This window comes from Channa argus, chromosome 15, assembly GCF_033026475.1.
Source record: "Channa argus isolate prfri chromosome 15, Channa argus male v1.0, whole genome shotgun sequence".
Lineage (NCBI taxonomy): Eukaryota > Metazoa > Chordata > Actinopteri > Anabantiformes > Channidae > Channa > Channa argus.
In genome coordinates this window covers 16,590,513-16,608,821 of record NC_090211.1, presented here as the reverse complement: position 1 = coordinate 16,608,821, position 18,309 = coordinate 16,590,513, and the positions used below count along the sequence as shown (strand labels likewise).

The window sequence follows — 18,309 nt, the reverse complement described above, 5'->3', positions numbered from 1 at the left end:
ATTCACCTCTTGTACAGTAGTAAAATAAAGGTGGCTACTCACCATTGTATTGACACATGGTGGTGAAAATGATGAAGAAATTGTTCCCTTAAATTTGTTTACAGCATTTTCAGATAAACATCCGCTGTAGTGGAATTATTTTCTAACCGCTGTACAGTCCATTACTGTTATTAGAAAATGGTCAGACAAAAGAGAATTGTGACGAAATACCCTTAAATTATCAATCTCAATTACTCTGTGTTTTGAGAAAACCTTTGACAACAACTTGGAAGTGACTTAGATTTTAAAATTTAAACATTACTTGCATTATTTTATCATATATAAAATCAATTCCAATTAAGTTACCCCACTTATACCTTACTTATTCTAGTTCTTTTAATTATTTACTGTGAGCAGTCATATCAAAAGAATTCTGCGGGTCTACACCAACTGAGCCCTTTCATTTGTCTTATTTCATGCGCAGTCTGCATCACATCGGTAGAAAAGTCAGAAGTTGTGCAACTGCCTTGCTGCTGTGGTGAGCCAACACATGATTAAAAACATGATTAAAATCTTCTACTCTTTTTTAAATTTGAAATTTTAGCATCGATAATTGTTCATAAACGCAGTTAAATAATATTATGAATAAGTGTAGTACTTTCTTTGGATATCCTACATGGTTTATAGGTAAGAGGACAAAATTAAATATTACAGAACTCTGATGTTAGATCCTTTTTATCAATTTAATATTGAACTTCCCATAGACAAAGTATAATTTCTTATCGGATAGTTCATTCATGTTTCCTAAGAGTGTATTCCGCTATTTCAGCATTTATTTCATCAAGTGTTCCCTGAAATACTTCAGTTTCCATAAGTTGTTTTTTTTTTTACGTCCCATCACTATATCCCTACAATCTTAACATGGGCTTGTTTTTATTCTATCCTAATGTAGAAGAAAACGTCCGTCTCTCTCGCTCTAGAAGAATGTTCTTACTGTAAAGGAATCAAACAACTGTGTGTTAGTCCTCAGGTCGTGCGTCCTTGCCGGTCGCTGGTTGCAGCCCTGTAATAGCCGCAGTGTTTATTATTCAGCCTAGTGATGACAAGGTCATTAGCTCAAGAGTACTTGTCCAATTTGTCAGTCGTTTGAAAGAGAACTTCAGTCCTTTGGTCCATTAAAGCACAACCCTCAGGTGAACGACCTCCTCCAATTAAACCTCCGTTAATGAGCTTGGATTGTTGTTTTACCACTTGGCTTTCTTCCTCTGACCTAAAACTGACTCTTGACTTGATCTCTTCTAGTTTCCCTGCCAAAATTTTTGGAGTCTCAACCGATGAGACTTACAGAAGAAACTGCCATATTCTGTCTTCCCCCACGTATTCCCAGCACCTTTACAATGTCTTTGATCAAATAAATACACAATTGAAAATCTTTTCACAAGTGTGGAAGTTTAACATTACCATGCTTTCAACAGTAAACCTCCAGGTGCCACCATGCGGACCTGAAAAGGAGACAGACCCAAACTCTATAGCCACAGAGAGTGAAAAGAGAGAACTGGAAGGAGGAGAATGATGCTAAATGACTAAAGAATGCTAAAGGAATTTTTATGAGATCACTGCAATTTTACATGACATTGTTTTAATATTCAGACATTTAAGCTGAACCACATTTAATGGCTGTTAACTAACTGAAAGCACTCCCTGATTTTTATCATGTTAATAACAAAAGCCACAGATCATATTGTTTTTTCTCCAATTTCACCTCTGCCAGACACTTATGAGAGACACCTGCAAAAGTAAACAGACAATTACTCACTTATGCGTGGTACATTTTTATTTTGACATATTAGGCCACATTAGCAGAATTTGAATGTTGGTGTGTGTAGTTTGGTCACATATTACCTGTAGGTCATAAAACGAGCCCATATCATGATTTATATAATATTCAGAACTATTGCTTATGAATGTAACTCCAGCTGTACAATGCCATACAGGCCATCTGATCCCACATTTTTAGTTCAGTTTTTTCCAGCGTTAGTGAGACACTAACATGAGATAAAACAAACAGCATTGTCAATGGACAGGCCAAAAACTGCAACCTGAGATGCTGGTCTGTCTGATATAAACACAGAAATTGACCATGATATGCCAAATGTGACAAAAATGCACATGAACCCAACAGTAACAATTTCCAGCTGTCGATTAGTTTCCCAACGCCTTGTAAAATACACCAAAGATTCTGTTTCTTCCCACACAAAAAAAAGCACTGCTTTCTAGGTTTGCCATCCTATATCGCCCACATATTCACAGTAATTGCTGCCATGCGGGATAGCAGGATATTTTGAAGGAATTTATTCCAAAGAAATCCAGTAGGGACATGTGTCCCCGTGTGTACTGTTGGTATATCATTAAATGCAGTAGAGTGGGTGACAGGTGGAGCCAAGGTTTGACTAAAGCAAACATGGGCCACATGGGTCCGACCTTCAGTTGGGCCTCCATTTACTCCGCAGGGTCTTACAGCCTATAGAGGCAATATTGCTTTAGATCAACACAGGTATGTGTGTGTTTCATAACACTCATCACACATTTGGCAAATAAGGCTTCACTTGTTTACAGCCCATCAAGGCCGAGGCTTTATTCCTACTTGATCCCTACTTTAAATGCGCGCACCGAGTTCACTCAAGTTCACACACGGCCTACTTTTCCCAGTTATATCGCTCAACTGCGGAGAGAGAGACAGAGAGAGACAGAGCCATAGAGACACACAGAGAGAGAGGGAGAGAGAGACACGGCTTCTCCTTGCAGGCTGCTGCTGTTGCTGTGCCAATGCGCAAACAGTCCACGCCGTGGGATAGGTCTCCCCAAATTGAGGCTGCGCTCGGAACGATCATGCGATTGAATGACGAGCGCGTCATGCCTGTCTTCCCCCTCTTCTGGTCTGTGCGATCAGTGGCTCTGTGTTCCGCAATCCCCTGGGATACTGTACCGCCCTCGATGGCTCTGCTATCTGCGTTGCGCTCACACTGAATGGCCGTACGGAGCGAGGCAAACCGAGGGGAGAGAGCGCTGCGTCTCCTCCTGTGAAGCGACGCTCTGCATCAACTTCCCAACGAGGGGGTGAGTGCAGTCTGCCGTGGTTTGAAGCGTCCTGCCGGGCGACACCGGCGGCGGCGGCAGCAGAGGAGGAGGAGGAGGAGGAGGAGGTGGGAGAAGATCTCTCCCAGCGTCCTCAGTTGGCGCCGTGGACTTAGGCTGATGATGAACGGGCCAGCAGATACGGGACAATAAAAGTTTGGAATAAGTAGGGGACGGGTCCATTGGCAAAGTGCTGAACTCAGTCCTATTAAAAAAATAAACCAGTTATCAGCGTGGAGTGCGGGGTTTGTGGTTTAAACGGTTAACTTCTCTCAAATGTGCAAAAATGCGATGGCAGCCGGGTTTTCGGCACGGCAGCGCGTGCGAGCGCCGGCTGTAAAGAATTGTGCCTTGTTGTGCTCCCACCCCCCGCTCCGTGCCGCACTGGTTCCGTCTGGCTCGCCCTCAGCTGCTGCGTGTCCTGGGATGACCTGTTGATGTCGGTAGAATGAAGAATGGCAGGGGGAGCGATTTCCCCCATCACCAAAATATTTAAATAAGCAACATTTGGGCTTGACAACCGGCGTCGCAGCAGCGCTCCCCTCGTCCGCTCAGGCAGTAAGTGTCTTGTTTGTCTTTTGACTGTGTGCGTATCGCGGAAATGCTTGACATTGTGCAACTGGGGCTGAGTGTGCACGAGGAGGTGGATGGTGCGCCGGGGCGATCCAAAATATTTAACAGTGGGGTTAGCATAGCCGTTAGCCACCTCTGTAGGCCCGCTGCGGATGGGAGAGGGCATCAAACATTTCAGCGCTCGCGGACACAAGAGAAAGGGGGAGAAATGCGAGCCGGAACTGCTTTAGATGAATTTACTTAAAGGTCCGTTGGACGAGTAACGGTGACACGCAATCGCCCTCACCCAAGGTTTGTTTGCTCCCAGCCTGTGTCGCCTCCCGACTCCGGTGCCGGCGCACAGTTGAGCGGTCCCGGCGGAGAGACTGGCGCACGGTGCGGTCACCCCGGTGCGTTTTCATTTATTTATTTATTTATTTATTTATTTTTTCTTAAAGAACTCCTTATCTGAGCTGTCTTATCCGGCATCCTTTCCAGTTGATACATTGCTGTCCAGAGGCGGAGCACAGTCGAGAGCACTTAAAGCACGCATGGGTAACGCGTCAGTAAGATGGAGTTAGAACTTTAGAAGCCCTTGAATTCAGGGTCCAACTGATGTAAGAACACGCACGAATCCGGCCTGTGTGGGCTGTTTGCTTTGACTTGATAGGAGTAGCTCAGCCATGAGACCCAGGAAATGCCTATAGATGGAATGCATTGTGTGCCAGCTTCAATAATCATCCACACAGCAGTGGAAGCTCATGCAGTCTTCAGTCACAGAACTGGATAAAACTGGAAAGTGGTTAGACTGTGTAAGTTCACAAATGTTGATGTGCCACCATACAGTAACATAAGCCCTTTTAATGAAGGCGAAAGCCTTTTAATGCCAACAATGAAAAGTCTAAGGTCTTAAGTATGTTGTATGTTTGACCTACTTTCTTCTCCAGGCAGGAGATCTAAGCCACAGTCTGAGTTTGGCTGAATTGCTGTCGTTCACATTGCTGCACTCCATATATTTAAGGAAATAAGGACCAGAGGTGATCTTTCTCATCTCTGCAGGCCCCACATCCCCTCCTTGGTGCATAAAAGACATGCATGCACACACACACACACACACACACAGTCACATTCTCTCTCACTGTCAGGGCAAACTGTGCAAACACACCCTGCTCTCAGCCCTGTGTTTGTGTGTCTTTACTGCGGCTCGCCAAACTGTAAACAAGCAGTATTGTCTAATGTCTGTGTGTGACTCAGTGTGCCTTTTGTGGGTTTGTTTGAGTTTGTGTGTGTGTGTGTGTGCATCTGTGTTTTAGTATGAGGGAGAGGGAGCTTGAGTGAGACAGAGACAAAGGGAGCATTTCTCTTTATCCTGGAGCCTGGCGAGGTCCCAAACAAAAGGCTTTGGATATGATGGGGCAGCTCACTCCAGCACTCGTCAGTCAGTCACACCAAAGTTGGTTATATGCCCCCTCTCAAAAGGTGGTCTTCAATCAGTTTGTGCCCACAGTACCAGGGATTGTCTTTGTTTGGTTTCTGTGAGCGTGTGTGTGCAGTGTGCATTCATGCAACACTTTTAAGTGGTAAGGCATCCGTGTCAGAAGATGCTTGAGCTCTGCATGCATGCAAGCACATTATAGTGCATTGCAATTAAGTATTCTTATACGTTTATATATATATATATATATATATATATATATATATATATATATATATATATATATATATATATATATATATATATATATATATATATATATATATATATATATTTATGCAATATGCTTTAAGTTCAGAGGAGGTACAATGAAATGCAATGTGAGCTTGTCAACAGAGCTGGTATTCTTAGCAGCTGTTTGTTGTGAGTTCCTCCCAATGCCATTCAAGAGAACAAGGGAAAGCAATTATAGTATAGAATCTGCATTGTGTATTTGCATATCTTGCCATGGAATACAAACTATTTGACAGTATCATGCAGTAACAGCCTGCACATGGCGTTCATATCCACAACAATATGACATGCATAATAAAGGGATCTTTGAGAGTTTGCAGGGTAAGTGGGGTATGTTTGCTTTAGACTGTTTAGAGAAGTGAATGGAAACATGCTATGTGGTGTTTGTTTAGGCTACACACACTTGCACATAGAACAACAACAGAACATGACCCAGTTATCTAAGATGCAGGATTTTATAGCTCATGGAGGACAGAAAATAAAAAGGCTTTTACTGTGCCTGCAGCATTGATGTGATGTATAGGAATAATGCGATGCAGGTTATCCATGGACGCTTTGTTTCAAATTTCTGTGTTCTGCAGAAGCCCCCAGTAGTTCTGTGTTAAGAAAAATCTGTGGCCATTGTGAACTTAGAAAGTCAAGGAGCATAATTCTTATTCCGATTTTGATATAACTAGAAACAGGCTACCATCAGCTTTAGTAAAATTAGTACCATAGTACCTCCTCCTCACATAACTGAAGGGTCTATTCAAGTGAGTGTCCCTGGAAGGACGACCCTGCTTGTGACCAGGAATCAAGCAAAGACATAAACTGCCGATCCAAAATACGGCAACAGTCGTTCGCATACAAGTGAACCCATGTTTAATCACTGGTGTGTGGGCCACTTATTGTGATCTCTTCATTGGTTTACATTTTTCTCTTTCTGTCTCTCTCTTTTTCCTAACAAGACCCTTTAGTGGTGTGCGTAGGCGCACCATGGCCCAGACCCTCCAGATGGCGATCCCAAATTTTGGCAACAACGTTCTAGAGTGTCTGAATGAGCAGCGGCTGCAGGGCCTCTACTGCGATGTCTCCGTGGTGGTCAAGGGCCATGCTTTTAAGGTACCTATTACACATCAAGTTTTTTTGGTTGTAGTTTTTTGCAGTGCAAATGAAACTTATTTTAAACGCTAAGGATACATTTGGAAATGGCCTGGTTGTTGACAATAATTCCTGTAGCCCAGGAACAGTCATGTTGTGTGAAGGATTAAAGGTCAATGTACTTCAGCACAAGTAATTTTAGGACAGTCTGAAATCAGGGCACTTGTAGCTTTCTGTAATCTGGATGTGATGATGAATGCATCAAGTAACTTTTTCATTTAATCCCTCGTAGTCTTTGAATGACGACACAATGGCATGAACTTCTCTATTAACAATGATTTCATTCCTCATATCATATATGAGGTTTCTGTTGTAAACCATGAAATGCTTATATAATATTTAGAAGAAATATTTAGAATTTCATGTTGGTTTGCCACTAACATGGGTGATGTTTTTTCTTACATATTTATTCTGTTCTCTGTGTCTTTACAAATACTATAAACTGTGTGTATAGTATTTACAAAAAGTACAGTGACCCCCAAAGTGTCACTTTGAGTTTTCTTCTTGGAGCACTAAGATAACTCCACAAAAGTATTTTCACAGGCATATGCTTATGAAACAACACATGTAAATGAATAGCAGGGCATACAACCTAAATATCTAAATATTCACTAAAATTAGTTTCTGGCAGATGCTTGTTTAATATAGTAATTTTCATACGTTAACTGATGGTTTTGTTTCTTTTGGCAACAGTCATGTGCAGCTGTTTCATATCATCTCAGTGACGGCTGATTTTATTTTAATGGTGTTGCTTATTCTGTTGACTCCATCTTCATATCAGTTGCTTCATCTTTGACCTTTATTTTATTTATTTTGTTATCTTTTTTTTTTTGGCCTGATCATCTCTGGCTTTATCTCAGCTCTATCTAACAGCCTTGTACCCTGTGTTGATATTACAAGTGGTTTCTTTTATTTTGAATTATTTAAAACCTGTGTAAGGTTAAATACCGAAAATCTAAACTATATATCTATATCCATCTGTCTATCTATCTACCTATCTAAATAAAAATAATTCTAAAACGGCATTACTTTATAGTTCTAACAGGAATCCTGACTTTATCTCTCTCTCTTTTTTTGTTTTAGGCTCATCGAGCCGTTCTGGCTGCCAGCAGTTCATATTTCCGGGACCTTTTTAGCAGCGGCAGCAATAGTGGAGGTGGTAGCAGCAATGAAATGAGCCCAACCATAGTAGAGCTCCCACCAGCTGTGCAGCCCCAGAGCTTCCAGCAGATTTTGACTTTCTGCTACACAGGCCGGCTCAGCATGACAGTGGGGGACCAGTTTCTCCTCATGTATACTGCTGGCTTCCTGCAGATCCAACAAATCATGGAAAAAGGCACTGAGTTTTTCCTCAAGGTAAAGTTAAAATTTCAAGTAGAAACATGTTCAGTGAGGAGACAGCACAGACCTATTGTCTAAAATAATAGGAATGATTTTTAATGATTAAATCCAATAAATGCAAAAAACGAATGTCACTGACATCAATTGTATTGATATGGCAGCTAAAGTTTAATTTGTCTTTTATGATTTGCCATTAAAACTAATTCTCTACCAACTTGGCAGAACCATAAAAAACAGTACATTTCCATTGGTTCATTGATGTGTGCTGACACCAACTTGATGTATACATTTGTTCTCAGGTCTCTTCACCCAGTTGTGACTCCCAAGGTCTTCATCCAGAGGAGGCCCCACCTTCGGAGCCCCAGAGCCCTGTAACACAGACGAGTAACAGCACAGTGCGACCTGCCTCCTCCCTGACACCGCTTCCTCTGGTATCGCGAGTGAAGACCGAGCAGCTATCCAGCCAGCCTGAAGCAGCCACTCCCTATTCGGTGGTCTGCACTCCGGTAGCCAAGCGACTCTGGGAGGGTGGCAGCAGCCGAGATGGAAGTGGGGCAGGTTCAGGGGGAGGTGGAGGGGCCAGGAAAGCAGCCCGATACTCTCAGGAGGCGGTGCGAGGCAGTGCCATCCAGAGCCCTGGGGCGCTCGGACTGGCCATGACTATGGGTACCACCACAACGAGCCTGGCGGGCATGGTGGCTAGTGGAGTGACTAGTGGGAGCACAGGCACCAACGGGAGCTTTGCAGCTGGTCTCGGCATGTCAGAGGGCGCCAGCCCTGGCACTCTAAGCACCTATACTAGTGACTCACCTATTAGCTACCATGATGATGAAGAAGAGGAAGAGGGGGCAGACGAATGTGCTGAAGAGCAGTATAGGCAAATCTGCAACATGTATACTATGTACAGCATGCTCAACATGGGAGCTGCAGGTAAAACATTATACACAGAGATGCAGCAAAAGAATAAAAAATGTTCATTCTTCCCTGCTGAGATTTATTGTTGCATTTTTACAGATTAGAGTTTGAATAATGATTATACTATAGGCTCACCAGCACAAAATATTTACTCTGTATCTAAATATGATGTGGCTTTATTCTAATTCCACAGTATTGTGTCTCTCCAGCTGCTGGCGAGCGTGTTGAGGCTCTGCCGGACCACACAGAAACACGGGGTCGGATGCGAGGCCGAGATCTTACATGTCTGCCCACAGAACTCATCGCTCAAATAGGCAACCGTTGTCATCCCAAACTGTATGAGGAAGGAGACCCTGCTGAGAAACTAGAGTTAGTCTCAGGTACGTGTGTGTGTGTGTGTGTGTGTGTGTGTGTGTGTGTGTGTGTGTGTGTGTGTGTAAGGCCTCAGATAAAAACAGTGTTTACTGCAAAAAATGCAGATTTAATTTTAATAGGATGTGGTCAAATGCAAAACCATTTTACAGTATTTATCTAGGGCTTTAAACATTGTGAGGCTATTTGTATAACCTACAGTGTATTATGGAAAAGTACAGTTGAATAACAAAAGAATCATTCAGCAATACAATGCACTAAGGTTACTAACAGGACAATGCAAATGGCAATGATATGTATATACTTATTTAGGGGAAAGCTGTCCTCAAGTGAGTGGGCTTAGTATGTTGATTACGCAGCAGTATAGTGTATGTGGTTCAGTGTGTTTATGTCAAGGATATCCTGTTAGAATCTATGCATTACTTTACACTTCAATACACTTAGGGTGTGACAGAGAGAGAGACAATGATGAAAAAGAGAAAGTGAGCCTTACCATCTACAAAGTCCCTACAGGAAACATTAAATAGGCACGAAAAGAAATGAAGCGAGCATTATATAATAACACGAAAAAGAATAAACTTTACTTACTTTGAGGTTTTCTTGGATATGACACATATGCAAATTAAAGTTAGAGCAATACGGAAATGCTTAAACCTATGACAAATGCAGACAAGAACAGACAAATCAGGCCTCAAAACTATGGCATATAACTGAAACACAGTGTCTTCAACCCACTGAACTACAGCAATGTTCCATATGAATCTGTGTATAATCCACTAAACCTGAACTTAAATTGGTGGAAAATGTCATAAATGGGGACAGTTGTCCCGTTTGGTCATGTTTTTTTTTTTTTTCATTGCATGTTGATGCTTTGCAGGTACTTCTGTGTATATATCACGAGCCCAGCTAATGAACTGTCACGTGAGTGCAGGGACCAGACATAAGGTGCTGCTGAGGAGGCTGCTGGCTGCCTTCTTTGACAGGTTTGTTCCTTCGTCTGTGTGTTTGGGTCTATTTCTGCAAGTGTTTCATGTAAAGTTAGCAAACACTTAGTTTTAATATAGAATTGTTTTTATCCGTGTGCATAGGTGAGATGAAGCAACTATTTTTGTTTTCCTCTGTTCTGTGCCACTCATTGCTGTGTGTGTGTGTGTGTGTGTTTTTCTTTTTTTGATGGATCAGGAATACTCTGGCCAACAGTTGTGGAACAGGCATCCGCTCGTCCACCAATGACCCCAGCCGCAAGCCCCTGGACAACAGAGTGCTGCATGCGGTCAAATGTGAGCAGGCATGTTTTTTCTGCCTGTGGGTGTTTTTGCCCGCAAGCATCCAAACAATTTGAGCATTTGCTTGCAAGGTTGGACATATATATATATATATATATATATATATATATATATATATATATATATATATATATATATATATATATATATATATATATATATATATATATATATATATATATATATATATATATATATATATATATATATATATATATATATATATATATATATATATATATATATATATATATATATATATATATATATATATATATATATATATATATATATATATATATATGTATATATATATATATGTATATGTATATATATATATATGTATATATATATGTATATATGTATATATATATATATATGTATATATATATATATATGTATATATATATATATATGTATATATATATATATATGTATATATATATATATGTATATATATATATATATATATATATATATATATATATATATATATATATATATGTATATATATGTATATATATGTATATATATATATATATGTATGTATGTATGTGGTGCATGTATAAAAGAACACTGTTGTTGAATTTAGGGATTGGCTCTTAATTAAATGTTAGTCTGGTGTCAGGTGGTAGATAAGTCACTACCTACTGCCCCCTTATGTTGTTCAGGGAATAAAGGTAATGGCCCAACGTGACCACTAGATAGCAACGTTCACCCTCAAACTGAATGCAGCTGAATAATTACAGCATTTTGTTTAGTCTGATAACATTTGACTCTTGGATAGCTCAGGGACGTCCGCAGTTGCTTTGTGAATATGAACACATTTCCCATCTCATTAGCGAAATGAGAAAGACAGTGGGAATGTTTAAAAAAAAAAAAAAAAAAAAAACAAAAAACTCCGAGCTGCTTCATTTACCATTACGATTAACATTTCAGTACGCAGACCTACAGGAGCCCTGCAGATATTTCTTGTTCTATGAAATTTGTCTTCTGCCTCACAGGGGTGGTCAAATTTGCTTAGATTAAAGCAGAAGTATCACAGTTTTTGGAAATGGCTTAATTTTCTGTTTGGTGCATGTGTGTCAAATGTAAAGCTATAACCAGCAGCTGGTGGAATTTGCTGTCAGACAGATTTTAGCAAACTATGCCAGGTTCCCCCAGTGGGAAAGAAAAAAACAACAGTGAAACAGAATGAGCACTATGCTGCACAGTAAGTAACGCTTAATACTTTGTTTAATAAGTGCATAACATTCCCCCTGAGCATACACTTTGTATTGAACTCTTATGGAAATAAAAATAGTAAAGGCCAAGACAATGGCTGTGTCTTTGCAATCTACTCTACTTTCAGCGTTGCATTGTGGGATACTTTGAGTGCACTATACATTGGATTGATTTACACACTCAACCTTTGGACTCTACTACAAAATGAACAAACTAGTGAGCAGGGGATGATTTCAGACACAGCCCGTTGTTGATAAAGTTTAGCTTCTTTGGTTCTTGTTCTGTTTCTGTCCTGTGCAGTCAGCCTCACTTTGTATTTTTCCTCTGTCAGTTTATTGCCAGAACTTTGCCACCAGCTTCAAAGAGAGCGAGATGAACGCCATCGCAGCCGACATGTGCACCAACGCCCGCCGCGTGGTCCGTAAGAGCTGGATCCCCAAACTGAAGCTACTCATGGCCGAGAGCGACGCCTACTCCGCTTTCCTTCCCGATGGCGTCAAGGCGGAGGACGACACCCTGGGAGCGGATCAGGGGTTCGACCCAGCCTCCCTGGATGCTGCCGGCGGTGCTGGCATGGATTCGGGCGGGTCTTCGGGTGAATCCCTACCCGGTGTGGGTGGGGACGGAGGACCGTTATTTTGAACACTGTGTTCGGGGAAGGTTGATACTTGGTGACACACATACCAGTATTCCCCAGTTCTGCTTGCCTCCCCACTCTTTGGCCCACGCTGATCTCTCACATCTGACTGTCTATACTACACTGCTAGGGTCAACATCTGTTGACACCCTGATGTAACCAGGACGTGAAAACTTAAATTTTTGTTTTATGACTGTACAATGGAATTAGTCGAGGAAAGGGAGAGAGAGGGTGTTTAGTTTCCTCCTAACTGCCCTCTGCCTCCCCTTGTCTTTTTAAGGTGTGTAAGCGCATCCACTGTTGCATATTAAATACATTCCCTGACGTGCAGATGGTGAAGGGGGGTTACCGGTGCAGCCTGAGGAGGAATAAGATGACTGTAGGGACAGGTTAGGAGTAGAGGTGGTGAATATTTTGAATGTAAGAGTCAGTGGCATTTTTCTCTATGCAAGCCTGACAACTTTTATTCCAGCCTCGGGAAAGGAACTAAATTTCAAGTAGATACAATATTAAAATGAATTAACACTACTTGTTCTTCCTCCATTTGCATCTTTCACTCATCACCCTGTGAGTGTTATTCACCCCACGTCACCTTTCTTGAGACCAGAGAGTCTCACTTGTGTACCACTGTGCGGCGTCTTAGAGAAATACTGTATTACTCATCTTTCTCTGTTCTCTAAAGTTTCAGCCTCCCTGTCTGTAAACTGAGAAGTGACGCAGAGAGAAGGGGGGGGAAAGCTTTTTACTGATTGTAAAGATAGCTGAAGGGCAACAGGTAATCAAAGGTGGTCATATTTTTAGAAGACAACTATATTTATACAAGTCCATGCCTAGAATGGTGTGAGTGAAGCGTGTCAGAGGGATTGTTTTAAAATCTCGATCTTCATGTGTTATCGAAAGAAGTCTTGCCTAAAAGGAAAAGGGCTATTTTTGCAGAAAAAAAAGTATTATTACGCAGTCTTATCACAGGACCCTTAGTCAGTTATTTTTGTCTTTATTTTACAATATGGAGTGATGTAACGAACAGTCGGACTGCTAAATTTGAAGCATTTCATCCTCTGTTCACTAGCTTCAAAGGAATAATAAGACTGATTCAGCAGGCTTTACTGGTTTGCGTGTGTTTTTAGTGTGAGATAACCATTTCTTGTTATCAGGTTGTGAACCTGCAACGTTTGTCTCCTTCACTAAAACACTGACCCGCAATTTGTGACGATTACTTGTTGAACTTTGAAAGGCTTTATTGGTCTGATAACTCGGCTGGTTTCTTCTGGGTTATTATAGAACAGTTTGTGAAAATGCAAAGTCAAATTAAATCAGGATGGAATATTAATTGAAATTTGTTAGCGGGAGGCTGGTGGGTACAGTGATGCCAAGAGAGAGGCAGTATTTCTTGAAGCAAAAAGGTTTTGTGGTACTGTGTTTGTGTGTGTGTGTGTGTGTGTGAGAAAGAGAGAGATAGTTCTTGGATAGAGAATGAGAATCAGTGTTGCACAGATGTGACTTTTTGGTATGTAGTTTATTCATGTATCTGATGCGCCACCTCTTTTAATATGGACATTCAAAACGGCTGAACGTTTTTATTGTGGAGTTTGAAATGAGTTTGCACCTTCCATGTGAGGTTAGAGTGAAGGTTTCTGCACCTTAATGAGAAGAACCACTGGTTCATGCACCTTTTGAGGAACTGGTGTTTAGCAGTCACCCCCTTTTTTTCCATGTCTGCCTGTGTTTCTTGTTCAGAAAGCGGCACAAATGCCTACTGTAAATATCCAAGAAGACTGTTGAGTTAAAGCCCAAGTGTTCTTCCTTTCTGTTGCTGGATGCATTCAATGATAAAATCTCAACAACTGATCTTTGTTTTGTTTTATTATTTTTGTGAAGTTAATGTTTGCCAGAAGCCTTTGTTGACCACGCATGATGACCTCAGAGTAGCATTCAGTACAGGGATAACTCAGATATCTGATTTCTTTTTCCTTCTGAAGAAGTTCTATTTTTCTGAAGACTGGTATAATGTCAAACCTGAACGGAAATGCTTCTTACGCTTCCTCAAGGTAGTTCAGTCGATGTTACTGAAGAAATATCTAGAAACATGACAGATGCAGATAAACCTATTTTCATTATTGTTTGAAAGTTTTAAGAGTTTACTTAGGTGCTTTGATCAGGAGGTTTGTGTGTGTGTGTGTGTGTGTGTGTGTTTGTGCGTGGGTGTGGGTGTGTGTGTTTTGACAGAACAAAAATGCAGTACCTTGTAAGTATTCAGGAAGGGTAAAGACAACAAAACCTCAGTTTTGCATTTGACTGTAGATGCGACACGAGCACTCCCCACTTACCTCCTCAATATCTTTGAAGACTGTTGTGCTTCCTGTCTTTCATGCAGCTGGGGTCATGTTTCACTTCCACAAGTTTATTCATGTGTTACAGAAAGAGGCAAAGCAGCGGTTTTAGGTGTTTTCATTTGAATTATATTGGGTCTGCTTCATTTGGATATTGGGTTTCAGCTGGTTTTAACAATAGGCCCCACAGTCTACATATCAACACTACTGTTTTAAATTATGAGAATAATTAAAGTTGGTCTTAAGTATGATTATTGGATTAAGTTGTCTGAATCAATGAAATTGTTTACTGGGACATCACATGATGCTACATAATGTCATTTTAGATTCAAATTAAATGATGAAAAAACTGTTTTTAATCCAAATTTTAAGGTTTAAAACTTTAAAACCAGATTGCTAAATAATCGCTGTGAATACAGAGTTAAAGAACTGAGATATGTGTTTGTGTTCAGTGGCAAGGACCTCTCCATTTAATGTGAGGGGTTTGAGGACATCCAATCCAATCAAAGAATAAGAAATAAAATGAGGCCAGAATTATGTCCCTCAGATGTGTATTAATCAAACAGACCGGTGACTGAACCATAGAAAACAAGCAAAAAGAAAAGAAGATGAAAATAGAAACGAGTGATGTGGAGCAAGAAGCAACAAGGGCTTAATTTAGCTTCTAACGGTCACTGTGCTTCAAATGTACCTACTAAAAACTTTTACTCATTCTGAGTCACTGACTGAAGCTGAAATGTCATCAGTGAATCAGCATTGATTCCAAGGAAGCCATGTTAGTCTCTGTTCACAGCAAGAGCAGCCCAACCCAAGGGCAGAGACGTCCACACTGCGCCACAGACAAAAGTCCGATTATCCCTCCGCTGTGCCTCATGAGCCTCGCTGTGAAACACTGTTTTACGGCCCAAGTTGCAGTTAGTTGAAGCGGCTAATTAGAAATAACCACGGATGCAGTGTGTTTACCTCTTCTTATCAACATCAAGTTCTCTGATGTCCAAAAAAAAGTCCCTCTGTCACAACCTGCTTGCACAGCGCTTCACATGCAACAGATGTGCAAGTGTGGCTGTGACTTACTTTGTGTGCATTCAAAAGTAGAAATCTATTTCTTTCTTCTTTTTTTTTTCTCCTGAATGTGTTAAGCAAGCTGTAATTTCTATCCCCTTCAGCATATGTGTTTACAGTTCACAAAACATATAAACCTACACACTTGAATGGATAAGGTGTGGCACGGCACGGGGAACCATTCGTCACTAAACAGTACATATATAAATATGATTATATAACTGTATAGATAAATACTGTATATTATATATAGACACACACATAGAGGTCAGATTGTTTGTTGTGCACTCACAGCATGAGGTATATATCTACCGAGAAATGGCGCTTCTTCACAGCCTGTGCAGTAATTGGTCTGCCCATGTCTTCGCCCCCTCGTCCCCGCCCTCTGTAACCCTGTAGCACCAGTGAACCTCCTGTACTGCTCATCCTATTTTTCTCTGTGTTCCAAGTGCCAATAACTTTGTGAAAGCCCTGTAACTGTGACCTGACATTATCAAAGATAATTGCACATTAACAACTGTAAAATAAATAAATACCAATCATAGAGAAAATGTCAAAATGGATTAAATAATGAATATCTTAATAAAAGATTTGTAACAATTTCTCTCGGCCTTTTTCATTAATGTTTTTTTTTTTAAATGCATTTCTGTTTATTTAATCCATATGGATTTGTCTATTCTTTGCCTTAAAGCACTAAATTCATTTAGGAGTCAATTTGTTTTTTCAATATACTGAATTTCTGTGAAATGTGAAGTCCTTTAATGCTCTGCAGTTTTCATAAACCCAGTCTTTAGGCACACACCATTGTTCCTCTTCATGCACACTTCAGTGCCTACATCTGGAGGTTGCCACATATGACCAGCTTTTTTTCATGCTTAATGAACATATCATGGCACACAGCTGTTTCTGTCTTCATTTGCCTCGAGTTCTACTTTCGCACTTGATATACAGTACTTTGCATATGTAAAAAAGACGCCTCATGGGGCCATTGTCATGTTGCTTTTTCTATTCTGCCAAATTAACATTATAAAAAAAGAGGATGTTACTATTAAAAAATAAAGCTAAATATATTTTTCTATTTATATTAACTTACAAACACCCCTCAAAAGGTTGATTGTACCTTCTATCACAGTCTAGACTTGTTATAAAACAAGTAGTCAATAATTTATTAGCACCACTTTAATAAATTTGAAGCTTTTTAATAATTTTGATAAAAAAAAGATCAAAATCCAGCCTTAAATTGTACCAGATGACAAATTACATTATTGCAAATGTGACTATAGATTAAGAGAAAACAAAATGCGTCACTGTATTTATTAAAATATAAACCCTGTACGAGATTAAAAAAACGTATTTTTAACACTACACTCTGCCTAGTTTACAACAGAATCCTGTGACGTTTTTAATTCCTTTTGATAATGCACAACCTAGAGTTTGAAGGCTGACAAGACAACAGAAAGTGAGGTGGATGAGGCTCAACTGCTACTGATGGAGGGGCACTAAAAATGACAAAACAGTGCAGCTGTCAATTTGTCCACCTGAATAGCAGAGGAGCAGCTGCCCAACTCACACTTCTAATAAACGAACCACTGATCCATGCAGAACATGCTCTAACCGTCCCACAAACAGCTTTTAAGGATGACTGGCAACATTCAATAATCTATGTTTTTATTGTGACCTCAATGGACTCTATGTACTGTAATGTGAAAATGTCCTTATTTATTCCAATTATCCAAGAACTTGTGTCCTAAAGTGCTTTTCAGCGTCCCGCTTACTGCCATTTTTGTTGCTTAAGCATTTAATGAAGGCAGCATTTCCTCAAACCAGTCAGTACTAGAACAGGCGCACCAAACGTTACCGTGGGTTAGAAACAGATAGTTGGAGACTAAAACAAAGTTCAAAGGCGAACGTCTGTGGTTCAAAATATGACTCCAGTGAGACGTGACTGCTACGTGTCAGCTTGTGGTGTTCTGCTGCCCCCTAGTGGAAAAACATAGAAAAATCATTTATTGGAAAGAAATCCACTGTAATAGCCCAGGTTTTAACTGAAACTAAAAGGAAATTCAAAAACAATTAAAATACAATTTACCCCAAAGACTAATATAAAGTAGAATTTGTCTTTTGAACAAAAAACATTATTAAATTAAACTACATAGAGATGACAAATGACTTTAAGACAAAAATGTCTGGGGAAGGTAAAACAGGGGGGTGATGGAGGGAAGCTGCAGGGACTCTTCATTCTGTTTCCACCTAAGTACACATTTAAAGATAGAATTTATGAATAACATATAATAGTGAAAGAGGAAATAGAAACTAAAACTAGCTTGTTGAAACACCTTAGGGTCCCACACTGTTGGCTGCACCCTGCTGACAGAAGTGCACAATGCAGGACGACACACATGAGACACTGTATCCACATTATTACTAATTAATGCACGAGCAAAGGCAACAATGAGACATATCAGCATATTTTATTTTAAAGGGGGTTGTGAACAGAGAAAAACAGGCAGTTTTTATTGCTTTGGTTTTAGGTCTACAGACCAGTGTGTCCCCAGTGAGTTGCACATACCTCAGCTTTTTAATTGGACTCCAGTTTCTAAGACTTTG

General features: G+C 40.2%; 1 protein-coding gene across 7 annotated transcripts; it reads left to right on the top strand.

Annotated features, from left to right (window-relative positions):
* The first annotated feature begins 2,777 nt into the window (after nt 1-2,777).
* Nucleotides 2,778-16,306, top strand: nacc1a (nucleus accumbens associated 1, BEN and BTB (POZ) domain containing a). Of its 7 annotated transcripts, XM_067477310.1 has the most exons (9): nt 4,115-4,478; nt 4,614-4,744; nt 6,343-6,496; nt 7,619-7,891; nt 8,176-8,806; nt 9,001-9,171; nt 10,041-10,146; nt 10,346-10,443; nt 12,005-16,306. In XM_067477310.1, exons 3-9 carry the CDS (start codon nt 6,371-6,373, stop codon nt 12,313-12,315), a joined length of 1,716 nt encoding a protein of 571 aa, XP_067333411.1. In that variant the 5' UTR covers nt 4,115-4,478; nt 4,614-4,744; nt 6,343-6,370; the 3' UTR covers nt 12,316-16,306. The 7 variants fall into 7 exon arrangements, with proteins under 7 accessions (XP_067333406.1, XP_067333407.1, XP_067333408.1 ...); XM_067477305.1 differs by lacking the exons at nt 4,115-4,478; nt 4,614-4,744 and adding an exon at nt 2,778-3,096; XM_067477306.1 differs by lacking the exons at nt 4,115-4,478; nt 4,614-4,744 and adding an exon at nt 3,176-3,672.
* Nucleotides 16,307-18,309: the final 2,003 nt, after the last annotated feature.

Coding starts and splice junctions, on each gene's coding strand:
- nacc1a (XM_067477305.1), top strand. CDS start 2,879: ATGACGAGCGCGTCATGCCTGTCTTCCCCCTCTTCTGGTCTGTGCGAT. Junction 6,497..7,618: donor TCAAGGGCCATGCTTTTAAG/GTACCTATTACA, acceptor TTTTTGTTTTAG/GCTCATCGAGCCGTTCTGGC. Junction 10,147..10,345: donor CTGGCTGCCTTCTTTGACAG/GTTTGTTCCTTC, acceptor TTGATGGATCAG/GAATACTCTGGCCAACAGTT.